General features: G+C 35.3%; 3 protein-coding genes across 4 annotated transcripts in view; all 3 read right to left on the reverse strand.

Moving 5' to 3' along the window:
- The window catches only part of LOC123557260 (uncharacterized), a 291086-nt gene that overhangs the window by 135525 nt on the left and 128101 nt on the right, over positions 1 to 27460 (reverse strand). The window lies entirely within an intron of this gene.
- On the reverse strand, positions 989 to 14533 carry LOC123557265 (deoxycytidylate deaminase-like). Of its 2 annotated transcripts, none has more exons than XM_053543627.1 (6): positions 14414 to 14533; positions 14062 to 14216; positions 13610 to 13713; positions 12700 to 12835; positions 4557 to 4764; positions 989 to 1541 (listed from the first exon to the last, which is right to left on the reverse strand). In XM_053543627.1, exons 2-6 carry the CDS (start codon positions 14210 to 14212, stop codon positions 1478 to 1480), a joined length of 663 nt encoding a protein of 220 aa, XP_053399602.1. In that variant the 5' UTR covers positions 14213 to 14216; positions 14414 to 14533; the 3' UTR covers positions 989 to 1477. The 2 variants fall into 2 exon arrangements, with proteins under 2 accessions (XP_053399602.1, XP_053399603.1); XM_053543628.1 differs by having other exon boundaries at positions 14403 to 14420.
- On the reverse strand, positions 16432 to 26128 carry LOC128557061 (deoxycytidylate deaminase-like). Its single transcript, XM_053543630.1, has 5 exons — positions 25959 to 26128; positions 22568 to 22671; positions 22154 to 22289; positions 21375 to 21588; positions 16432 to 19674 (listed from the first exon to the last, which is right to left on the reverse strand). The coding sequence occupies exons 1-5, from the start codon at positions 25963 to 25965 to the stop codon at positions 19617 to 19619; spliced, it is 519 nt and encodes a 172-aa protein (XP_053399605.1). The 5' UTR covers positions 25966 to 26128; the 3' UTR covers positions 16432 to 19616.

Raw genomic sequence — 27460 nt, forward strand, 5'->3', positions numbered from 1 at the left:
ACCCCCACGCCTCCCCCAACCACACACATACTGCTAGTTTATTTACCATGTGTTGCTTCTGTTTCTTAATACATTGTTATTTCAATCGTAGTATCCATTCACCCATACCCCAGCTACATTACCTTCAGCGCGTCACGCATGCGCACGCACGCGCGCGCACACACTCATTATATTTCTCAGTACTGTTTCTGTCTTGCCCACCCCTCTCCCCCGTTAAAATTAAACACTTTGCAGAATACGAGTAGACATGATATACCTTGTAAAACTTTTCGTCTTGATGACGAGCTGTGTTGTCTGCAGACAACTTTAATAAACTTAGATGGAAATCGATATAAATTGAAGAAAATGAAATATACGTAAACTGAAAAGCCGAAGAACCACAACTCTTTCTTAAATAACTAAGGTGGATAGTAAATAGGTACAGCGAGTAGAACGCAACAGAATACAATGGATATTATTTATTACTAAAGCTTTTAGAGTAGCATATGAATGTGGTCAATTTTCCCTTCATCCTATCAAGAGGACTATATATTAACTTTTCGTCTTTCCAAAGCAATATTTATCACACGATTGGGAGTATTTTATAAAACTCTGTAAAACTGCTACAGATAAAAGCGGCCGTGCAAGTTGCATTCAGATTGCTTTAGCTGTAAAATTATGGCCTTTAGTTCTCGTATGCTGTTTTATTCAATCTTTTCGTCAGAACAGAGCTATGGTCTTGAGGTTTTCAATACAACGTTATAACATGACCCTCAGTTTTTGTGTATTGTCCAAGGTCGGGGTGGAAAAACACAGGTTAGTTCAAACTCTGATGGGAAGAAGGAAACACAAAACATACTGGTTTTTAAATAAAAATGGGCATTTATTCAAAATACCATTCATACATTCGGTCAGTCATTTATTTGACAAGATATGTTAATTTCAACATTCTCTTAAATCCATGAAGAGAAGAAGAAGAATGCTTATTTGTACTAAACCCACAAAAGTGTATACATTTTCATTTTATTGTAAGTAATCATTTTCATAGTATTTCATAACATTAACTTTGACAATTTAGAAATGTTATGTTGTAAACATGAGAATAATAGTAAACTTTTAATAAAGCCTTGTTTCACTCTTACTGTTAACCAAATGTCAGAACAATCTTACAAACCTTTTGGGGAAAATTAAGAAATAATGCGTTCTTTCTTAGTTGAATTACTGATAAATTCATCGTCGCGTATGCATAAATGTACTTGATATACCATATTAATTCAAAACAAATGTTCTTTTATCAATAAGTAAATGAAAGTCATTCTTAAATGTATCTCTTAAAAGGAACCAGTCTGTACATATAAGTAAGTAAATATACATTTCTTCTATCTGCAAAAACGTGCCAGGATATTTCCAGATTTGCACCTGAGAAGGCGGAAATAAATTATCGCTTCTATTAGATGCACAACGTTCTTAGAAGAAATGGGTTCTGTTTTGTGACGTTTTATAATTTAAATTTTCCAACAATACCTCCGATCTTCAGAGTTCGACCCGTGGGTTTATATTTCCTGAAATAGATAGCAGACAGTAAATTAATGATAGTAGCTAGTAGCTGTGGTAAATTCGTTATGATCTATTTATGCATAGAAACAACACTGTCTTTATATAAATGAAATAATTTCAGGTATACGTTGTCTCGTCTTCCTTAGACACATTCGATTTAACTCTTATCATGCTGGACACGATTGATTCTCACATCCGTGCAGTCTGATCAAGATCTGCACTGTTCGCCATTCAGTTAGTATTTTTTTGTATGCATCCCCTTTAACAGTTAATGATACTGTCCAAATTGAAACATAGACAAGTTTATTATAGAAATTTAGCAGGGTTAGGGTTAGGAGTTAACACAAACAAACAACATCTTTACCAACAATCTACCTGTCCAGTACATATGCTACTGTATTGTCCCGTACGACTGAATTCTTAAGATATTCTGAAAAAGTTGTCTCCCTTTTAAAATTAATGCCATATCTGCCAAGAGATAGTTAGGGAGCTAATACGAAATTAACTTTCCAGGAAATATTCGCATTTTTCTGAAAACATTTCAACAATAAATAGAATTTTCCCTGAAAAAGTTTTAGCGCAAAATTCCGGGTTAATGGTTTGAAATGCCAGGAAATGCTGGGTAGCTATCATGTTTTTATTTTAAACTTTCCAGCAAAGTTGTGCACTTTTCTTAAAACGATATACTTGTTACTTCCAAGAAACTTTAGGCTATTGAGATAAAATTTTCAGAAAATTTAAAAATATCAAGATATTTTCTGAAAGTATCGAGATAGCCATCTAGCTAATAAATGACAGCTGTGAGCACTTGCACAAAGTGTATCAAGATAATAATGTAAATTAGCGCAATAACATTTCCAGGAAACCTTCAACTATTGAGATAACTTTTTCAGAAAACTTCGCTTTATTGAGATGACCATTTTTTTTAAGTTTCGCGATAACCACCTAGCTATACGTGGCAAACTTATGCCACCATAGTATCGAGATTTTATAATGAAAATTATTGCAACAATATTTCCAGGAAACATTCGCCTATTGAGATAATCTTTTCAGGAAACTTCGCTTTATCACGATAATTTTTTGAAGTATCACAATAGCTACCTAGCTATTTCGTGGAAGAAATATGCCACCATATGTTTATACTATTTTTTTTAAGGTTAATGCTCAATACCAAGGGAGCTACTGGTACCATTTTTCACGTCTTTGGAAAGACACGGCCGGAGCTCGAACCCACGACCTCCCGCAGTCAAAGTGTACGCTCTACCACCTGTCTATCGAGGTGGTTACACATTCATTTACTAGTAAATTGAATTTTGTATTGCTTATCCAAGTACCTTCAACTTTTGTATGCAACCATTCTTTATAAATATTTATCGAGCATAATAGGAAACATAAGGATACCAGTTCGTGCCAGAAAATGACATACTCATCATAATTAATAATGTCACCATATACTAACATACAATCATCACTGTCTATTTGTATCTCAAAGTAAGCTGTTTTGAAGCCATATATAGACATAGCATAGGCGTTAGAGAAGATGGGGCAGAATCAACACCCCAACATCAAGAACGGATAGCAACATATGCTCCCATACCACCATCAACAACCTCACAAAAAACATTCATTTTCACAGAGGTTAACTGCCTACTTTAAATGTAGATAAATCTTGAGTTGAAGAGTTTTTTGACTACAGTTGTCTAATGCGATGGGAAGAAGGTGTGATTTTCTTGGACCAAGAGACTACTTTTGAAACAATACTTGCCCTCCAACCTTATGGCTTCATTTGAATGAAAGTGGTATCTGATATGTTTATTCTGGGCAAATGCTTTATCAAGTCTTTCATAACCTATATGTTATGGACCGGATAGAGGAAAAAACCTTTGACCTCTCACTGTGACATTGACCTTTGAGTTAGGAACCTGGGTTTTGTGCATGACATATTGTCTTATTAGGGGGAACATTTGTGCCAAGTATTATTAAAATCCCTTCAAGGATGACAGAGTTATGGACAGGACAGGAAAATAAAACACTACTGACGTTTGACCTTCAAGTGTGACCTTGACCTTTGAGTTAGGGGTCTGGGTGTTGGGCATGACACATCGTCTCATTATGGATACATATGTTCCAAGTAATACTAAAATCGTTTCAACGTTGACGGAGTTGTAGACCGTACAGGAAGAAACGCTACTGACATTTGACCTCACAGTATGACCTTAACCTTTAGGCTAGAGTTCTGAGTGTTGCACACGACACGTTGTCTCATTATGGGATACATTTGTGCTAAGTAACATTAAAAGCCCTTCAAGGATGACAGAGTTATCGACCAAACAGAAAAAAACACTTCTGAGGTCTGACCTCAAAATGTGGCCTTAACCTTTGAGCTATGGGTCTGGATGTAGCGCATTGCACAACGTGTTATTATGGGACCATATTTGCCAAGTCATTTTAAAATCGCTTCAACGATGATAGAGTTACAGAAAAGAAAAAAACTATTGATCTTAGCAGCCCAGTGTGACCTTGACCTTTGGGCAGGAACAGGACAGGAAAAACACCACTGAACTTAAACTTCCAAGTGTGACCGTAACGTTTGAGCCAGGGTTCTATGTACTGCGCAAGACACATTGTCTCAGTATTGGGCACATTTGTGCAATCCCTTGATGGATGGTTGAGTTACAGACTGGACAGGAAAAAACAGCGCTGATGACCTTTTACCCTCCAAGTTTGACCTTGACCTTTGAACTAGGAGTCCAGGTCTTGCACATCACACGTCACCTCATCTATATTAAAATTTCTTGATGGATGACAAAGTTACAGACCAGAAACGATATTTAGAATTTACCGTTGCCTATTGTCCTCAGTACCCAACAAATGTTATCTCGTTTGCTCGGACAGACGGAGACTGCAATTACGATATGCCGCCCCAAGGAGGATGGAGCATAAAATTGATAGGGTTGCTAGGTTTGACCTGAACCCCACTTTGAAAACGATCCTAGGCCAAAGTAATAATATATATATACTTGGTTTTGACGCGCGCCATTTTTAACATTTTTCTTGAAGCTTCTGACACTTCTTTATAGTTGTCTTCATAGTATACCACTTGCTTTATTCCTGCCTGTATCAAGAGTTTGGCACACTCATTACACGGAAAATATGTCACATAGATAGTAGAGCCACGGACATCTGAAGACATTTTGTTTACGATTGCATTCATTTCGGAATGGCAAACTGAAATAAAAGAAATATGACCTGGGTGTCTGTAGAGGGTATTATACGCCACAACATAAATTGCTATATATATATAAGACTAGTATTACATATTACAAACTCTATACACGTAGGTATGGTGGCATATTTCTGCCACGAGATAGCTGGGTAGCTACCCCGATAATTAAAAGAATTATCGTGATAAAGCGAAGTTTTCTGAAAAGATTATCTCAATAGTCGAAAGTTTTCTAATTTACATTATTATCTCAATACGTTTTAAGTAAGTATGTATGTATGTATGTATGTATACTGCTTGACGCCCCTTTCGGGTATAACTAGCAGGTGCGCGTCTGTGCCAGAATAAAAGTTAAAAGAATGACAGTAAGATGTCAAAAGGAAAATAGTGCAAGATAAAACTGTATTAACAATAGTAAAATCAGGATAAAAACAGGGTGTAGTCACTTAATAGTAGTGGGATGCGTTAACAGCATGTCTGAAATGTTCAGGATCAGGCTGATTAACGATCAGGGGTGGCAGTTGATTCCATAGGGAAAACGGTGTTGGAAAGAAAGAGAACTTAAAACAATTAATTTTTGTATGGATTGCCTAAGGGAGTGGTCGTGCAATGACATGTTCGTCTCAATGGCTGTACTAGATACGGAGGGACGGAATAGCTAGTAACCATGAACGATTTTGTAAAACATGAAAAGTCTAGCAATTGTCCGTCTGTCCTCGAGTGTCTGCCAACTGAGATCATTTAACATGTTTGTTACACTATTTATAATATGAATATTGACCCTTTACCCACCTGGCAGCTCTTCTTTGCACATTTCTATTTTATGTATGTTTCTTTGTGTGTTTGGTGACCATAACCGTAGAGGCATACTCTAGTTGTGGCCTAACTAGAGTCTTATAGGAGGTTTCTTTAATATTTTGGTTTTTGACCGGGAGGTTTCTGCGTTGGAAACCCGATGTTTGTTTGCATTGTTTGTGATTCTATCTACATGTGTGTTTTCCCGGAGAGATCATTTGCTATATCTACCCCTAGATACTTTGCACTGGAGACCACTTCCAGGGTTTGACCGTGTAAAATGTGTTTATGTGTAAATTTCTTTCTGTTTTTTTTTGTTATGTTCATGACCTGACATTTTCTGGGATTGAACTCCATCTCCCAGACGTGCTCCCAAGCTTCTAGTTTCTGGAGGTCCTGCTGTAGTGTGACGCAGTCTTGTTCTTTAGAGATTGTGAGGTAAACTGCGGTGTCATCTGCAAATAACCTGACTTGTGATTGTAAGGACTGAGGTAGATCATTTATGTATAATAGGAATAAGAGAGGGCCAAGGACTGAGCCTTGAGGGACACCTGATGTGACAGGTACTTCATCGGATTTCATTCCGTCCACGAGTACTGACTGCGTTCTGCCAATCAGGAAGGACCTTATCCATGTGATAACCTGTTTGTTAACGCCGCACTCTTGTAGTTTATAAAGTAACTTTAGGTGACTGACCTTGTCAAATGCTTTACTGAAATCAAGTAAAATGAGATCTGTTTGCTTACCTCGACTTAAATTTTGTGCTAGATCATCAATTAGTTGTATTAATTGTGTTTCACATGACTTTTTTCTCTGAATCTATGTTGCAGATCATACAAGATTTCATTCTTGTTAAAGTGGATTGAGAGATTTGATGCTATGATGTGTTCCAATGATTTACATAGAATGCATGTTAGTGAGATAGGTCTGTAGTTGGCAGGGTCACTTTTCAGTCCTTTCTTGTGCAGTGGAGTCACTTCGCCGTCGTCCAGTCCTTCGGTAAAGTTCCAGTGTCAAGGGATTTTTGGAAAAGGAGTTGTATCAGTGGCGCTAATTCAGGTTGCAGTTTATTTAAGACAAGTGGTTTGATATTATCAGGACCTGCAGCCTTGTGGGGGTTTAAATTACACAGGAGCTTTTTGACACCATTTACACTTATCGTTATATCAGTCATATTTGGGTATTTACTCTCTGAGGTTTGAGGGAATGAAAAGGGAGACACTTTAGTAAATACCGATTGGAACTGTTTATTAAGTAGAGTGGCTTTATCTGTACTTTGGTCTAAAGTTGCTCCTGTTGTGTTATCATTTAAAGTGGGGATACCCTGTGCATCCTGTTTAGACGCCTTCAGTAGACTATATAGCTTCTTAGTGGAATATGTAGAGTTATGACCCTTTTCACAGTCTGTGTCATCCAAACCTAGTACATGTTGGATATAGTTCTCATGGGTTATTTTGATTCTTTTTTATTTGACCTTTAACTTATGAAACTGGGTAGAAATTTTATGACCTTGATTCTTATTTTTCTTCATTCAAATATAAAGATCTGTCACGCTTACGCATAAGCCTTTAATTTCTTGCGTAATCCAAGGGACAGAATAATGGACCTGATGGTTTAGAGGGGATAATTTGGAAATGCCTTTATTGATAGCAGTTTATTATTTCACCCCATAACTCTTCGACTGACAGGTTTTTACTATAAAATAGGCTGCTTATTCTTTCACCCTCTAAACCCATGTATATGTGAAATTCAGGCAAGTTTACTTTCCTATATAAGACCGAGGTACGTGGGGGTCGTTTTGTCAATTTGGGTCTAACGTTGGAGTCAGCTACAAAAACGTCATGGTCAGAGATACCTGGGAGAACAGTAATCTTTTCTACAAGGGTGGGGTTTGAGGTAAGAAATAGGTCAAGAATGTTTTCTTTCCTAGTATTTTCTGTGACCATTTGGGTAAGATTAAAATCGGCTAAAAGATTAAGAAAATCATCGTAAAGGGTAAGATTACTACAACCCTGTTTTATAGAGCCTGTATAGTCTGAATTCCAGGAGAATTTAGGATAATTAAAATCACCAAGAATCCAGACAGTACCTTTCTTTTTAGAAACTAGTTCAGGGGATTTCCGAAACTCTTCGATACTATCTGTATCCGTCTCTTTTGGTTTATAATAATCACAAATAAAGAGAGGTTTACATGAAGAAAATTCAAGTTTGACCCATAGTATCTCACATTTGGTTTTGAGGGATGGTATCTCTGTAGCTTGGATGTTTCGTTTTACTAAAATAAATACACCACCACCTTTACTATTTCTATCTGTTCTGAATGGGGTATAACCCAGGGAGTTTGGAAAAATTTCTCCATCTTTGTGGTGATTTGACAGCCATGATTCTGTTCCAATAACAATATCAGGCTTATGTTTGTCCACTAGGGCATAAAATTCTGCCTTTTTATTTACTATTGACTGGCAGTTTAAGTACATTACTTTAAGTTTGGTCCTGAAGTTCTTTTTAGATTTTTCTTTTTTGTGGGGGCTGACCATTATTTACCTGGTGTGGACTAACATCTGGATCTGTATGTATCGTAAATCTGTTAGAATCTGAAAAGGATGAAATATCTGAGAGGGTGGTAGAGAAATTTAACGAGTCACATCCAGAACACAGCCATGAGAACGAACGGTCACATGCAACATGGGCATTGTATGTTGACAGAGGGAAATTTTCACACTCTAGGTGAAACCAATTTAGACAGGTGTCACATTCTAATGCACAATGGGAATAGAGTACCTCGTTACCACAACTGCCACATGGGAACTTGGGAACCGAGTTGGTTTCCTTGTCATTTCTGGTGGGGCCTGGGTTGCTCTCTATGTCATTTGCTGTGGCTATAAGCAAAATACAAAGAAAAATAGGTGACACTCTTTTTCTGGAAAAGACTGCAACATGGAAACGTTTTCTCAGTTTCACAAAACAAGAGAGTGAAGCAGTCATTGTGAGCCCATAACTATTTGGGCGTGATCTATGGTTAACTGATGACGTGTCTGGGTCCAGTTTGGGCGTAGTAGACACATGAATGTATAACAAATATACAAACATTACAGTAAGAATACTTGAGAACATGTTGTTTGTTTACACCGGAAATGTCTCTTATATCCTGTATAAAAAGCCACAAAATGTCGCTTATATCATGTAAAAAAAAAAAAAAAAAAAAAAAAAAATAGGTCAAAGTCGCTTGGACAATGACAAAACAGGAGGTAACAGGAAAATTCAAAATATTCCAAATAGGGAATAATTTTGAATGGGAAAACTTTCTAAAACAGTTTTTCTTTGTTTTAGAAAGTTAAACACTACCATAAAGTGATTTAAACCACTGTTTTAGGAGAAAAAAGTGAGACGGTTTGAAAACAGCTGTTAGTCGGCACGACGCATGCGCATGTTTCAGTGCCCACAACTGCCATTTAATAGCTAGAAAAAGAAATTTTGATATTTCAAAGTTTTCTGAAAAGTTTTCTGGAAATATTTTTGACTATATTATCTCGATATTTTTTGCATTTAGTACCCAGAGCTGCCATTTTGATATCTATAAATAGCACCCTACTGAATCGATGGAACACTGTTGAACCCATGTGACTTATTAATATCATCGTGTTCTATTTATAGCTATTTAGCAGCTGTGACGTTGCAGTAACGGAATTTTGCGCTTAAAAGTTTTCAGAAAACAATAACATTATATTGGGCCGGTGGTCTGTCAATCCAGAGGTCCGGGGTTCGAATCCCGGTCCTGGCACTGGAAATTTCTGAGATGCTCTAGAGTGTCTCCCACCTAACTAGAGGCCTGTACTGGTTCTTCCCAGGAAAGATTGCTTCGCGTGTATCGGTGCTATAAACCGGGCCCGTTAAAGAACCAGACTGTCTATTCGAAAAGAGCTAGGCTAAGTGAGCCGGACACGTCTGTAGCTGAAAAGTTCTCTCTGTCTGTTCTGGGGGCTTTATCTCGCGCCCTGTGTGGCTGCAGTTGCTATATATAAAGCGCCTTTGAACGTGTTTATCATGAAAAGGGCGCTATATAAATCTGGTATAATAATAATAATAATTATAATATCTGAAAAAAAAAATTATTGCGATAACATTTTCAGAAAATTGCACAACTTTCCTGGATAGTTTAGAATATTTTCGTGGTAGCTACCAAGCATCTCGTGGCATTTTCGAGCATTAACGTGAAATTTTGCGCTAAAATATTTTCACAAACTATTATTTATTGCAATATTTTTTCAGAACCCCCCCCCCCCCCCACCCCCAACACATTTCCTGGAAAGTTTACAGTACCTAGCTATCTCGTGGCAGAAATATGCCACCATACGTAGGTGACAAGTTCCACGTGGGTAAATTAAATGTTGGAACTTAAAATAATCGAGTTTGCATATACGCAAATCCCAATATCTTATTCCCGTGTATGAAAATTTCTAAATTGCATATTTGTAATTTGTTGTTACAAGTTACATTCACATGTATACATGACAACTTTTAACTTTCGTGTCCATGGATCGGTGTTACAAAATTGAATGTTGCAAATTAGAATCACTCAACTAGAAGGACATAACGACATAATCATTTACATTTCTAGCTTCAGTTTAACTTTCTTATGACATCTATAATGCTTAACGACATTATCTAAATTGTATTCTTAATGACATTTTTAATCTGACATGACATTCTTAATGTGACGTTACATTAATTACATTTTAATTTACTTACTTAGTTACATTAATACTTTATTATATTATTTTAAATAACAGTTTTAGTTACATTATTACTTGCATTCAAAATAACATTCTTAATAACATTCTTACTTTGACATGAACATCTTCCTGTGAATGAAATTCTTAATGTAACATTATATTCTGAATTAAAATGCAATGTCTGATAAAGAATTTTCATGTCACATTAAAATAAATTGTAGTTAAGGATATAATTTAGAATGCGAGAAAGAATGTTATTAAGAATGTCATACCACATTCACGAATATAATTTGTATTGTAATGTCAAATTAAGAATTTCGTGTCAAATTAAAAATTAAATACGAATGTAATTTAGATGATGCAACATGGACATATGGAATTAAAAGTTTTCATTTAGGTGCATATAGTTTGTAATTACGAATAGCAACTTGTATTGTATAATATATGTTTGTATAAATTGCATTCGTAGTTGCTAACGTGTTACTCATACTTTCAGTTGCTTTGTTAAATATCGCCTGATCTGAAATAAGAGTTATAATATGTTCAGACAAGAGTGCCAGAATGTCATAATATACGCCCTTAATAACAAAGGGAAGTTAATCTTAAAATAAAAAAAATTCTAATTCCACATAAAAATCCTAACCAGGTAGAGATAGGTCAAAATACACCTAAAAATTGGATATAACATGCATGTTGTACCACAGAAAAGTGGTCTCGATTTTTCCCTACGGCCAGTAATTAAAAGTTACAATATAAGCTATTTATAGTAACATCAAAGGGAAATAATTTTAAAACTAGGGACCTGGTTCTTGTGCATGACACTCCCTCTTATAGTGGTGAACATTTGTGCCAAGTTACATCAAAATCCCTCCATGCATGAAAAAGAAATGCTCCGGACAAAGTTTCAAACTTTTACCTGCAAGTGTAACCTCGACCTTAGACCTAGGGACCTGCTTCTTGTGCATGCCACTCCGCCTGATGATGGTGAACCATTGTGCCAAGTTAAATCAAAATCTCCCAATGCATGAAGAAGAAATGCTCTGGACAAAATCATTCTTGAATTTGACCTTTGACCTCTAAGTGTGACCTTGACCTTAGACCTAGGGACCTGATTCTTGCGCATGGCACTCTTTCTCATGATGGTGAACAATTATGCCAAGTTAAATCAAAATTCCTCCATGCATAAAGAAGAAATGCTCTTGACAATGTCATTCTTGAATTTGACATTTGACCTCTAAGTGTGACCTTGACCTTAGACCTTGGGACCTGATTCTTGCGCATGACACTCTGTCTCAGGACGGTGAACTTTTGTGCCAAGTTACATCAAAATCCCTCCATGCATGAAGAAAAAATGCTCTGGACAAAGTTTGTGGACGCCGCCAGCCCGCCTTAAGGATTTATTATTCTAGGCTATATACTTTTTGAGCTATGAGCATCACAAACAAAACCCCAACTAGTTTTGGCTATTTCAAGGGCCGTAACTCTGTAATTAGCGCTAAAATCTCAAGAAAAATGCCAAGTGTGCAAGGTCACATCATGAAAAAGATTCATGCAAGGTTTCATGAATTTACATCAAATACTTTTTGAGCTAGTCACGTCATTAGATGAAAATGTTCATTTTCGACTATTTAAGGGGCCATAACAGGGGGTTGAGCCAGAAAAAAGGAGGTGCGCAAGTTTTATATCATGATAAAGACTCATGCAAGTTTTCATCAGTTTATATGAAATACTTTTTGAGCTAGGCTCGTCACAATGTAAAAATGTGGATTTTTGACTACTTCAGGGATCATAACTCTGGAAATAGGGGGCGGAAGCAGACGAAAAATAAAACGTGCCTAAGTTCATATCATGATAAAGATTCATGCAAGGTTTCATGAATTTATATGAAATACTTTTTGAGCTAGGCGCGTCACAAGGTGAAAATGTGCATTTTTTACTATTTCAGGGGTCATAACTCTGTAATTAGGGGGCGGAGCCAAGCAAAAAATAGGAGGGGCGCAAGTTCATATCATGTTTAAGACTCACGCAAGGTTATATCAATTTATAACAAATACTTTTTGAGCTAGGCTCGTCAAAACTTTTTCGGACGGACGGATGCACGGACAAGACCAAATCTCTATGCCCCCTCCACTGATGGGGTCGGTGGGTACAATAATGATATTTTATCGTAACTCACATGGTTAGTCCCTTTAATCCTAAGTCCACCTATCATTCCAAATAACAGACTGAAATTCAATAGTAGGTCCATGGCCTGACGTTGAAATACAAACCTACTGACGTTCGATAGTGTTCTTACTTTATATTCAAAACATCAAATACATCGTTTACGTAACCTCATTTCAAACAAGCAAATATACGAAATATACGTGATTCCAAAATTTTACAGCAGTTTATTGCCAGTATTTTGATTACCATAATAATCCTTATTTTTTAATTTTTCTGGAGAATTCTTTCCCCATGGCAAAACGTCATCGCTGCATCCATTTGGCATACCGTTATACCCAGTGCCGATAATTCGCTTTTCGGCATTTACTATGCACGAACCCACCTTCAAAAGAAAATATATGGAAAACATAAAATTATGACAGAAACAACAATGAAGAGTTAAAATCAGTGATCATTTGGAAGTAATGTATCAATTATTCAGACTTAGATTCTTAAGATTATTTGATAACTAGGATCAACACATTATTTTCTAGATTCATTGTAAACTTGTTTCCCATCTAGTGCTACCTCTGTGCCTCCTAATAACTTAAGAACATTCAGAACTACATTTTCTTGGTATCCTGGCTCTCCTTTCTTAGCGTTACTGCCAACACACAGACGTTTCTTGGTAGGTGGGGACGTCGGCATATCCAGCGGTCAAACCTATTCCACAAGAGCTAAACCGGGTTACATTCAGCAGAACTGGTGGTTATTCTACATCAGGAACATTATTTCTATTACAGAAGTTTACTATAATTAAGGCGCGGTGACTTTATTGTAAAACAGAACAACATGGATAGTACAGAGGAAAGCCACGGACTTTTCTCTTTCCTCTGTGGAACACGGTCTATCTGTTTATATTTCAACATCTTACAGTCATCTTTTCCGATATGCGCATGCTCACAGGGAGACAACTGAGCTACTGTGTTGCTAAACTAGTTTAAGCCTTATACTAAATTGTTTCCTTTATTGTTCAAAACGTCGATTTATTTCTAGGTAACCTTAAATATTGTTATTTCACGCCAAAAATTGCAAATAAAATCTTTCATAGTTCACTCAGCTTACACTTGCTCTTGCATGTCGGAGTACTGAAGTAATGAAAAGTAGGACTTTCTACCTGTCTATTTGGGTCTTTGCTCCTTTGCGCAGTTATCAGGGCTATACCCATAAAATACTCCTCCCAATTTAAATAGTTCGACCTTTTCTTGTTCTTTGACTTTCCTGCAAATAAGATATGAGCAATTTTCATTTAAATTTATATAGTTACATCAAGTCATTTAAATTACTTTACTGCCTCGTCTAACAAATTGAAAATATGATAAGTTTGGGGTTTGCATGACCTAAACGAGGTAAAACACAATAGTTTCCGTAATATAAGAATTGATTTCCCTAATGCAAGAATTGATTTCCAGCTTATCGATTTGGGGCAGTGCGGGAATGGACCAAATATTTCCGTTATCTATGCTTTTATATTGTGCAACACTATATGTCACAAAATTCACTCTCCATTAACATATTTTGCTCTTTAGTTTGCTGTCAAGAGGTAAATAAACTGTTTTTATTACGCACCTGTACAAGATGGTAATTTGGTAGCTGCTGAGCTTGTATTTCGGCGACCAGATCCGTCTTTTGAAATCAAACTGGGAGATGTTTTTGACCGCTTTGGGGAAGAATGTCCGGCCGCATTTGGTGTTCGTGTTTGCTTACGTTTGGGTGGCATTGTGCTGAAATGCATTTTGACATGGAAGATTTTAACCAGAATGAATATTACATTTTCATTTAAGTATACATTTAACATATCTAAATCCTTTAGAAATATATATATTGAAGAAATAATTTCATGAAAATTATAGTTATTACTCGTATGAAACAAATGATCATATTGAAATAGTAATATTTAAGTTGATTACAATCGATATACCAGTTTTCCTCAAAATATGTCACAGTGCAAAAATGAAGCCGTGCTTGAAAGTGTTAATCCAACATCTAACTCTTTCAGTTGGAGTGTTATCAAGTAGATATCTATCTTGTATAAGGTTATTCGAATGAAATAATATATGTAGTGCAGTTAGTGATAAAAGATTAGAACAAATAAATCATTATTTACAAACAAGGATTGCAAAGATAACAGTGTTGTTATCAATAGCGACCTGTCATCGATGCGGTATATATGTACATATAATTTGTTTTATGGATTTGTTGTGACGAATTACACCGTCTGACTACGTAACCAGGGTCATGAGTTCGAGTCCCCGCTCCACCAACTAAAAGTAATAATTTAGTGTGTAGGGGTGTTTGACACTCTGAGGAAGAAAAAACTAAAAGTAATTAATGCAATTTAGTGTATATGGGTGCTTTGCACTCTGAGGAAGAAAAAACAATCTTCTAATATCAGTTTACACAAGGGAAATATCGGTTTAATGTCAATAAATGTCTCGATTTTGTACTTTTTGTAACGGCTACGACGGCAGAATATGAGTCTATCAGTTCGGCTATTTTTATGTTTCGTTTAGAAGTAATAAAAAGACGGCCATCAACTAGATCCTTTTGATACAGCTGTCTTTGAAAAAAAACCCTGATTTTATTCAACTATAAAGTGTTTAGATAAATAATTTCACATTCATAAATAATTCATAAATAATTCAAAATAACACTTTTTCATACATTTGCAAAGTATTTATAACCTAACGAGATACGCCAGACTTTGCGTCAGCGCTTGTGTAAGAAAATCTTTTTTTCTTTAAGATATCGTTTTATGTCTACAAAAAATTTTGTTAGATTGTTGAGTAGACGATTGGTTTTCCTGTCATGGTTGTAGGTCGTGAGCATACCACTTTCGAAACGAAAATTTTGTAGTTTTAGTCTTTGGGCAACGAACCAGTACTAGTATTGTACTCAACAAACTGAAATCACCAAAACGCTGGTGCAAACACAACATTAAAACTGTCCAGGCACACAGTGAAGAATTATTTTTATGCATTTCATAAGCATGGAATTATGCATTCCATAAGCATGGAAGTGGTTTCGATATTTCATTATAGTAAACATGGAGAACACTATTTCAATAGGATTTGCATCTTGTAGTCCATTACATTATTTGTGCCGCAACTTCTGTGAGATTTTGTAGTTTAAACACATGGATCGTTGATATGGTCCACTGTTGCTCTACAGATAATCATGTTGAGGATTTGTAATATATTTTCCCGTTCACATGTAGAAGATTCATATATTCAAACTATTTAACACCTTATAAATTGTCATCATAAATTCTAATGATACCCACTCATAGTTTGTTATCAAGTTATCAGTATAAGTGTATCGCAGTTAAAACGGAAAAAACAATTGATCAAGCACTTGTTGTGTTTCGTAGATATTGAAATATGTAACATTCAAAACGTTAAGTCTTCCCGATTAGTACGAATAACCAACTGTTACGCATGTTGACTTTAATAAATTGCTTGATTCTACTGTCGACAAATCGCGTCATTATAGACGATATCAGCGTAGAGAGTCACGTGATTTTATCAAGGTAAACATGCCAAGGGGCTTATCAGCTGAGCTCTTAGCCTGGCTCCCTGGCTGCATGGTTTTTTTTATTTATATAAATACTGCAAGCAAAATAAGAAAATCTTAAGCCTCTAAAATAGCACATTTTATTTGAATGGCTGAACTACATGTTCGGAGCCAGGGGCAATAAAAATGTCAATGTAAAAACAACCTGCTGGAGTTACTTCCCTCTTAATGAATAAACCTATATATGTGTAAATAAGAACAAACATAGTCTACTGAGCTCTCAGTGCAGTTACATTCTATTGAAATACACATCTGCAGGATACTAATAATGGTGTTTTATTGCCGTGTGCCAAACTGTAAAGGTTCTGGTTATGAAGAAAATGTATCCATGAATCAATTTCAAAATGATTTAAAACAACAAAGGTATGTTTTATCTTTATTTATAGTCATAACATAATGAAATATACTAGTAATACACCTTAACACTAACTTCTAACAATATTTTTTTTTCACAGCACAACGTATAAATTTATCGAAATTGTATCATGTATAGTTATGTGGCACTATCTGAAAAATATTACATGTAGATACCAGATAACAATAAAAGTTAATAATGTTAACATATTTAGATAGGTGTGGAAGGAAAGAATACGTCGTGCAGGTGAAACATCAAAGGACGACTTTGTTATAAAAAATCAACAAGAATTTGCAGCAAACACTTCAAAAAAGAAGATTTTCACTACTATGACACACCAAGAAGAACCCTGTTACATAGTGCTACACCATCTGTATTTCCGTGGACGAAAACACGAACACGGAAGTCCCCAAAGAAGAGGAGCCTAGAAGACAGCGACACTGACACTGCGTCAGAAAACGATGAAAGGGTTCATGCTGAAACCCAGACTGACATACCAAATATTTGCAACCATCAGTTCTCACTGAAAAACATAATTGAATCAAACCCAAAACTGAAATTAATGCAGTTCTACACAGGATTTCCCAATTTAACTATGTTCAATACTGTTCTACAGATGCTTGTTCCAAATAAAGACAGAAGTCGAATAATTTATTGTGATAGACGCAATCCAAATCAATTTACACGTGGTGCTGATTATTTTGATTCCGATGATGACGAGTGTGTGAGCGTGGACAGTGGTGATGAGGATAAAGACTTAAAGCAACCATTCAGATTACACAAACTGTCGCTTGAAGATGAGTTTTTGTTAACATTAATGAAATTAAGATTGGGATTACTTAATAAGGATTTAATCATGTGCTGTAACAAAGATATTTAATACTTGGGTGAATTTAATGTACGTTGTACTCGGCTCTATAGTGGTATTTCCTCATAGAGACATTATTTCAAAGTATATGATACCTGAATTTAAAAAGCAATACTAGTACCCTAGTACAATGCTTATTATCGACTGTACAGAACTAAAAATTGAAATGCCATCATCGTTAGTAAGAAAATCTCAGACATATTCGGAATATAAATCGACTAATACATTTAAAAGTCTTATTGTTGTGGATAGCAGAGGTGGAATCATGTTTGTGTCTCACCTGTACACAGGAGGTATATCAGACAAAGCTATATGTCAATGAAGTGGCCTATTTGATCTTTTAAAACTAAAACTGGAACTGTCTGAAATTGGATTCGACTGAACATACCACCATTTTGGGGTAAACGGAAACGATCATCTACGGCTGATGTTCAAGACACACATGTTATTGCACAACACCGCACACACGTCGAAAGAGCAATTGGAAAAGTGCATAATTTCCGCATATTTGACCGAAAGCTACCGATAAAATCTGCTGGTGTTGTCAACCAAATTTGGACTGTTTGTTGTCTGCTGTCTAACTTTCAAGATCTTATCATTACTACAGCACAAGATGAGCCTGATTAGTTTATGTCTGTAGATTTCAAGTATGGAACTGCAACATTAATGTAAAATTGTGCTAATTTAGCAAATATGTCTTCCCAAACAAATTTATCGAAATAAATTCTTTCTACAAATAATCCTTTGTTTGTGAACACCACAAAGTCACAACAATTGAGCCCAGCCAGTGCCTTTTGGCCAATTACCTGGAAGAAATAATTATGATTCCTTTTTAATCTTAATTCCCCATTTATATTCTCTAAACAACAGTCATTGTTGTCTGCTGCTTCTGCAGGTGTCACATTCCTGTACTTGTAAGGACATTTTATTTCTAGAAGTCCATAATGATAATAGCTGGATCTGTCGACAACTTTTCCGTAATACCACAGTCACACATACGGCGCAAATAGCTACGTCGAGCTACGGATAGAAACGTAGTAACCCGTATCGGTCCGTACCTGAGCCGTACGAATTGCTACGAATTGATACGGCTTACTACATTAAGGTACGTCTCAGGTACGTTTCAATACGGGTCGATACGGATTACTACGTTTTTATCCGTGGCTAGACGTAGCATTCCGCGCCGTATGTGTGACTGGGGTATTAGGGGAAGCACCTAGATATCCACAACACGATTTTATTAATAATCCAGTACGTTGATGTTATCCTTGACAACTTTTTTCATCTTCCGTGTGTACATTTTCCGTGCAGTTTCTTCTTTCTCTGTTCCGTGAGAAATAGCTGGTACATTTTTAAAATTTTTACGGGAAAAAATATTTCTCAAAAATGCTTCACTGGGTGCACTTTTTCTATTCAATATTTCACCAAATCGTGAAGCTGTAAGTCTATTTTGGCGCATATCGTGCCACAGCTACGTTTTTGATTGAGCAATCGTTGACTGTTCTATTTCTTTAGCCATTTTGTCTGTTACGTCCATGGTAGAGAGAAAGTCCTTGGTAGAAGTGTCAACATTGGAAATGTCAATATTTAAATTTGGTTGTGGTATAGGTATATCTGGAAAACACAAGGTCTCTTCAATGACGATATCTACAATACTAGGTAGATATGCTGAGAATTCAATTGATGAACTATGATAGTAACGCAGTTGAAAACTCAGTGGGGAGCCAACAGGAATGTCACCAAACACTGTGTCATTTATTTCTGAAGATTGTTTTTTACACAGATACGCAAATGGAAATTTCCGATTTCTACCACCAATCACTTCTGTGAGAGCCTGAAGTTGTTCTGGCGATGATGGTTTTCGATTTTTCGTTATCCTAGCACCATACAAGTAGGACTTGACGGCCTCCTGTTTCCGTTGTTGCCTGTCGGTTGTTGCCTTTGCAAATGTTAATTTCATTAATGGTTCAGGTTCAATCTTATAGGAAAATTGCGCGAAAAAAAATGGTTGTTGTATAATGGCGGGTTTAAAAAGTCCTCAGGGTTTATTTTGCTCTGTAGAGCTATTTTCCTTATTTTCTTTGCAATGTTTCTGCTGAAATCACATGACAGTTCTATGTTTGACATGTGGGTAGCAGTTTTTATAATGAAATGATAACATGGCAGAATTTGTCATTGAAACTTAGATCATACACCATCACAACAATTTTGGATCTCATATCTTAGCTGATTTTGCAGTTTGTGTGTTTGACTGAAAATATTTTTCTTGCATCAAACATGACCGCTTTCCGTTATCGCATCGTCTTTTAATTTCCACTTTAAAACATATCAAAGTTTGCTTTCTATATGTCCAATCCTCAGTTTTAGCTGCGACGGTGCATATTGCCTGAAATAGATAATGAATGAACATTCATTTGTACTTTAGCAGAGGATAGTCAATCCAACATCAGTCAATTAACATAATTAATATCAATGTTCTACGGGGACATATTCTAAAAGTAGATTTAGATGATTTTTATCTATTTGAGTATTATTGACAAATAGCTTTATTGGAAATAATGGAAATGAACTGAAGTTGCTTTGAGTATCAAGATGGAGGAGAGAGGCAATGTGCTCACCATTCCATATATAAATTGAAGATTATTCTTGACTTCATAAAACTGAATGTGCTATGTATAGAGAGCTCAACAAATATAATTGTCAACGTCCTTACATATGAACTGTCCTAAAGTACTATTTTGAAATGTTACTTATGTTGTCCATTTTTGTTGCTGGATTACTTTTAATCAAGTTTTCTGAACCTAAACGTTTTGATCACAGGTAATCTGCGGCTGGACTTATAGCCACCTTGTTGACAATGCGCCGTGATTTGACCGATATTTATCCAAGACATTGTTCATATATATAATTCTAGTCACCAAATATAACCCACAACTTTCAATTAAAATGTTGCCTTACTTTAAAGTGTTCAGAATTTGACGATTATTATGGTGGCATATTTCTGCCAACCACATATCCACTTATTTATGTAAACAGTTTTCTCTAAAAATGTCAAATATCCAGTTATTATCTGGTAAGTGGCAAAATTGCGTGTTCTCCAGATAATTAAGTTAACAGGACAAAACTGCCTGTTAGTGCCCACTTCTGACATCCACATATTCACATAAATAAGTGGTTATTGTGAAAGTTTTTTATGATATTCAGTTAATATTCGTACCCAAATTGGCGATTAACGGTCAGACTTTTCGTCCCCTGCACGGAATTGTCAAGGTATAGAATATTGAAACGGGCAGAAAATGTATAGGCGGCCGGGTAGCTCAGTCGGTAGAGCTTTGGAACGGTATTCCAAGGCCCCTGGTTCGAGTCTCTCTGTCTGGCTGCACATTTTCCTTATCCTGTGACATTTCGCGCCTATGGAGCATAATTGTTATGCCTTGATATATTTTCATTTTTTCCGTAATGATAGTGGAAAATAACGGGATATTGCCAATCATAACTGACTAACTGGCAAAAATCAAGATACCTAGTTAACGTAAGTGAATATGTGGATGGCCGTAGTGGGCACTAACAGGCAGTTTTGTCCTGTTAAGATACTTAAGTGGATAACAAGCAGTTTTGTCACTTGCCAGATAATAACTGAATAAGAGACATTTTTTTACGAAAAGTTTTGAGATAAATAAGTGGATATGTGGTTGGCAGAAATATGCCACCATAGATTATAGAAAAACAGACAAGGTAGTTCTCTCGCCATTTTTTGACCGCCAGAAAGGGACTGAGCGGCAGTTATGCAGTTCTTTGTACATATTTCACGGTATTTGGCGTTTTCATTGCAAGCCGAGTCCAATCCACTTTCGTTGGTTGAAAAAAAAAATGGCAATAGAACTACCTTATCAGTTTTATAATTATCATCGGCAAATGAAGATCAATAATTAAATGACGCATTTTAATTGGAAGACATGATTTATTTGTTGAATATACATGTAAAAATTCTAAAACGATACATATCGGTCAAATCACGGCGGCTATTTTTTTCGCCGCACAGTACCTCAGGTTTTGAACTTGCATTAATATACCGCAGTAAATTACCTTGTTTTGACGCCGGCCGTTTCCAACATATGTTTCGAAGCTTTTGTTTCTATTTTATAGTGATGTTTGTCGTCATAATACACAACTTCCTTTATCCCCGCCTGTATAATGATTTTGGCACACTGATTACAAGGGAATAATGTCACGTATATAGTACAGCCACGGACGTCCGAAGAAATTTTATTTAAAATGGCGTTCATTTCTGAATGACAAACTGAAATGGAAAAGTCAACAGTTAAATACATAAAAAAATTCAATATTAAAATATGTGCATACAGTACAAACTGTCAGATATTGCAGTACAGACCGTCTTTAAAATTGAATAAACTAAAAATAAACTAAAATGTAGCGTTAGTAATGTATTCATGTGAATAATTAACACCTTGTTCGCTAAAGAAGCCGGTGGAGCCGCCTTCTGATCTTGCATTAAAATCTACAAAGTTTAACTTAGTCGTCTAAAATGGTAAATTACTACGGTGCCCCTAAAGTGACATGTTACGCACTTTTTTTCCACTTAGGTAATGTGAGACTTTTTTTTATTTCGTTTAAACGAAATCATTTAAACAAATTACTATTTCGTTTAAACGAAATCATTTCGTTTAAACGAATTAGTTATTTCGTTTAAACGAAATAGTTAAAACGAAATAACATTTCGTTTAAACGAAATAACTAATTCGTTAAAACGAAATGATTTCGTTTAAACGAAATAAAAAAAGTCTCACATTACCTAAGTGGAAAAAAAGTGCGTAACATGTCACTTTAGGGGCACCGTAAATTACCGTAAAGTTGTTTATTTCTTAGTTTATCTGGTTGGTGCTTTCCCCATGGCATGGTGTCATCACTACATCCATTTGGCATACCATTATACCCAGTACTTATGATCCGTTTATCGGCATTCACTATACAAGAGCCAACCTGAAAAAGCAAAAGTGACTTAATGGCAGATAAACCGCTTTAAAATGAAATATGAACAAGCTTCAACCGCATTTGCATAAATTTTGTATCATATCAAATATTTAACACGTAGTTGCTTAATCGTTAAAAGGTTTTAAGAGTTTTCTTTATAACTATATAAAAAGGCATCTGTCATAAATTGGTAATGGATCCTCTTCCAAAAGAAAACCTATGATATAAAACGAATGTATGCATTTTAGCATGTTAAATTGACATTAGATTAGACTCTGACTATCTACCTGAGTTACTGGATCTTTGCTCCTTTGAGCAGTTATAAGAGCTACTCCCATAAAATATTCGTCCCAGCTGATATACCATGGTCTCTTCTTGTTTGAAAGTTTCCCTTTAATAAACAGAAAGTCGTGTATCTATTCAAGATTTAGGTAATTCTGGCGTTTCATGCAGGATATTAAGACGGAAGAATAGTGCGCGGGTTTATGTATTAATTGCATTGTTAGGAATAATACAATGGTTGTGTGTAGTATCAATAGCTCGCCTACCTATCTCTTTTTGAGATTTCATTTATTTGTGTATTTAATCTACGATACGAAAAACGACGAAATTTAAATGTTTCATGTCACAAAAAAAAATAACATACATAAATAAATGTATATTAAAATTGTCGGAATAACACACAGATGCATCCTACAGTCACAAACATATATGAAAGAGAAACCGATTTTTGGCACTAAACCTCGATCTTTAAACCTCTTCATGTTGAGAAACGTAACAGCAACCACAGGAATACAAACAGGAAATGATATACCAATGTATAGAGACAACTCGAAACTTATGATACCGAAAATGTATGTACTCAATGACGTTGCTGAAGGCATTTCCACGTGAAGCTTGACAGTGGGCAGCTATCAACAAACCAGACAACTTCATGTTACAAATTCATGTATCATTTAGTTGAGAAATCATTATCATTCATTTATTCAGATTTAAATGCAAATATTGACTCCACTAGCCAAGAAATGCCAGTCAAACATTACGTTCATTTGATGACAATCGCCCATATAAAGGCAATATAACTTGGTTTCATTAGAACACTATATACATTGCCCCATGTTCCCAAAAGACCAGACAATTTAACAAAGCTTAGTCCAAGCAATGGTACACGTTTTATGACTACCACACGGTGTTGTGGTAAATGATAAAGTTTAAAAGCAGGTCACTTGGAAGCATAAAATGCAAAACAGCAAAATAAGCAGACTCGAATTCATTAATAAGAAGTTTCTTTTGAAGGATACTGCTATCATTAGAACATAACTTAAACAAATCAGCGACAAATGGTCCGCAATTAATTACCATTGAAATACAAATAACCTGTCGGAAAACATAATTCCAAGCCTGATAAATATGTTCTCTCTTAACAAAAGTATTGCAAATTACATATTAAATAAAGTTTTCTTGCATAATTGAACATAACTCAAACTCAACTCATAATTTATAAGAGTTTCATCTTTGTGTACAGTACAGTTTACAAATAAAACCATTTACATAACACAAAGTCACTCCTGCGTAGGAATTATAGGAGAAAATCACTGCTAAAAATTCTATTTACAGTCTTCCAATATTGTATCCAATATTTAGCTCATTAATTACCATGTGTATAATTTTTTTTGTTTTGTTTTGGCTATAAAATTATATAGCTATACAAACTAGCTAAAATTTATGACTACATGTATTCCTATTTAGAACATATTACATGATATAAAAAAAAGCTATATACATTTCTACATTTGCACAGATTATCAAAACCTTTTACGAATTAATTGCAGCATAAACTTAATTGTTTTGATATGGTTTTATAAATATTTTTTCGCTTTAACATCTGCCAGGACATCCGATTTTGATGAAATTAACAACTCTAACTTACCTAATTATACAAGTCGTGAAATTTTAGAAGGTAAGAACAATAAATGTAATTCTTGACGTTTCCTATACAAGATCATCTTGAAGATGAATAAAACAAACTTGTTATATTTTCTTGTCCTTTAGGATCATAGAGTACGTTCATCCTGACGCTTAAATCGTGCTAGGGAGCGTAAGAGGGGGGAGGTGTTGCACATTTCATTACCTCTCATGAACAGACGTAGGTAAACCGAGTCTGCTATTATGTTGCTTGGTTGCGTTCTATGCTTACAAAGTAGATGAGCAAATCAACATAGTGGCTTTGCGACCAGCATGGATCCAGACCAGACTGCGTGGATGCGCAGGCTGGTCTGGATCCATGCCGGTCGCAAAGCCACTATGTTGGTTTTCTCATGGCACGGCTCATCTTTTCGTAGATTTTATTACCCTTTTCCGCAAGTTTTAGCGTATCGTTAAAGGCTCACAATACCTTTTTGTATAGTGAGTCTACATTTTTATGAACATAAAATATATTACTTCACTGTAAAGTCATACAAATTATAATTCTTTTTTTTGTTTCTCTAATATTTCTCAAAAGGTTTGACTATTATTAAACATAGTAGAAAGTTTTATCATGTCCATTGTTTTGGATTACCTCCCATTATGATTCTAATTGTATAAGTTCATGTGCAGTATAAAAAGCTATTGTTTTTTTTAACTGTTGTTTTGTTTTGCATAAAATTTAAAGCCTTATCGAGCTGCAAATGCTCCAATTGATTTGTAGAATAAATGATACATTCCTTGAGGTAAAGTAAATTGATCTTGCAACTAACAAACGTAACCTTTAAATTTCATTAACAATGTTACTACTACATTGTGATAAGGTTTCTTTCTGTAAACATATATACCATAAACACTATAGGAAATGTCAAGGGTTTTATAACCGTTCTGTCTCTTTTTTGTTTTTTTTAAAGAATTGATTGAAACATCTGAATGATCTTCGGCAAACCAAAGCTTAGCAAATGAAAGCTGTTTCAATGAAACGAAAGATGTGTTACGAACTAATTGAGTAAAAAAAACGAAAGATATTTCGTAAACTGACATACAACAAACTAAAAATATCTCACGAACTTATATAGAAAAGACGAGAGTTGTTTTAGAAACTATCGTATGAGATTTAAAAACGGGAGATGTTTCACGAACTAAACAGAACAAACGAAAGATATTCACGAACAAACTTTAATGTCAATCACTTTGAAAAACTTGGCTGTTACTAGACTTTGATATGAAATCAGAAATTATGTTTTTTGTTAGAAATTTTGCACTGAACACTGCTTGTAGAAACGGTATACGTTATAATAACTGAAAACAATATGTTACAAGAATCCATATTTAGTAGATATTGGAAGTACATAACAGAGAGAATGTAAGTGGACAACAGCTGTCGTTTATCAATATAATATTTACATATATACGCTTCATAAGTATACAAGCGTACAAATTTACATGACTGCTAACATAAACACTACCGAAGAAATCGATACATTTCACTTTGTTATATTGAAATGGTTTGAAGTACTTTTTTTGGATAACAACATTTATCTATAACATTGCAATATACATTTAACGTTAAGCGCAAAATGCGTGCATTAAACTCTCATTAATGTACACCTTAAAGTTGACTGATACGATACACAGTTTAAATGCATTACAAGGAAGAGTTTAAAATATAAATTATGTTTAAGTGTAAACAAAATGAAATCAAGTACGAACCTGACATAATTATCCGTTATATGTTCATATACACGTATGAATTTAAAATTGAATTACAAGTTAATTTACGGTATATGTTATTTACAAAATCTGTCATATGTTATTTACAACATCTGTCAATGATAAAGTTGTATAAAACGAAGCCTTGTTTAAAATTTAATGCATAAATGAAACGATTGCAATTAATGACATGTAACGTGATATAGAGCCGTTTTGTGATTTTTCAAGGCATGAAAAAAGGCCATTATATGCAGACTTTTTCTTTATATTTTGAAAATGATATTTTTATGATACCTCATGTGTCACCTATTAGAATTCCCATTTGTAACATGTTTCGGCACATCAGCACGACGGCCATCTTGAATTTCAAAATGAATGCGATATTTGATAAGAATACCATTCTACATTAAATGTAGCCTTCAAATAAATCAGTTTTTCTTATTAAGACACATTAATTTATACGTATGATTATAAATTGTAAGTGGTTGTATTTATAATGTATTTATGACGTTTTATTTAAGTATTGATTTTTTACACATAAAAACATATTTTTCAAACTCAAGTTTAGCTAGAAAAAAAGTCTTTCTTTCTTTATATATTCAATTCTTAAATGATAAACGTTTCGTCTTTAATATAACGACGCGACGATGTATTTATGAATAATCAGAGTGACAGAGTGAAGCGAAAATCCATTCTGTAATGAAATACCTACTTACATGAAAATGTACATTTAATTAGGAATGGTATCTGATTTTTCACTTTAACTTCAATAATTAAACTAGGAAAATGTAACAAGTAAGAACATTGAAAGTATGAAACAAACAAAATATGACACTGTAATAAAGTGGGACATCGAATGATAAGTTAAGAACAAAATGAATTATTATGCCCCCACTCCCTTCGAAGGAGGGGTATATTGTTTTGCAGATATCGGTCTGTCGGAATGTCGGTCGGTCGGCCGGTCGGTCGGTATGTAGACCAATTGGTTTCCGGATGATAACTCAAGAACGCTTGGGCCTAGGATCACGAAAGTAGATAGGGGGCAGACGAACCCTATTGATTTTGAGATTAGTAGGTCAAAGGTCACAGTGACCCTGAACAGTTAAACGGTTTCCGGATGATCACTCAAGACAGCTTGGGCCTAGGTTCATGAAAGTTGACAGGGAGGCAGATAACCTCTATTGATCTATTGATTTTGAGATAAGTACGTCAAAGGTCAAGATCACAGTGACCGTGAACAGTTAAACGGTTTCCGAGTGATCACTCAAGAGCGTCTTGGCTTAGGATCATGAAAGTTAATAGGGAGGTTGGTCATGATCAGCAGATGACCCCTATAGATTTTGAGTTCAGTATGTTAGTGATCAAGGCCACAGTGACCCGGAACATTTAAGTGGTTTCCGGAATATAACTTGAGAACGCTTGGGCCTAGAATCATCACGAAACTTGATAGAGAGGTTGAACATGACACCATATAACCTCTATTGATTTTGAGATCAGTAGGT

This window comes from Mercenaria mercenaria, chromosome 5, assembly GCF_021730395.1.
Source record: "Mercenaria mercenaria strain notata chromosome 5, MADL_Memer_1, whole genome shotgun sequence".
Taxonomy (NCBI): Eukaryota; Metazoa; Mollusca; class Bivalvia; order Venerida; family Veneridae; genus Mercenaria; species Mercenaria mercenaria.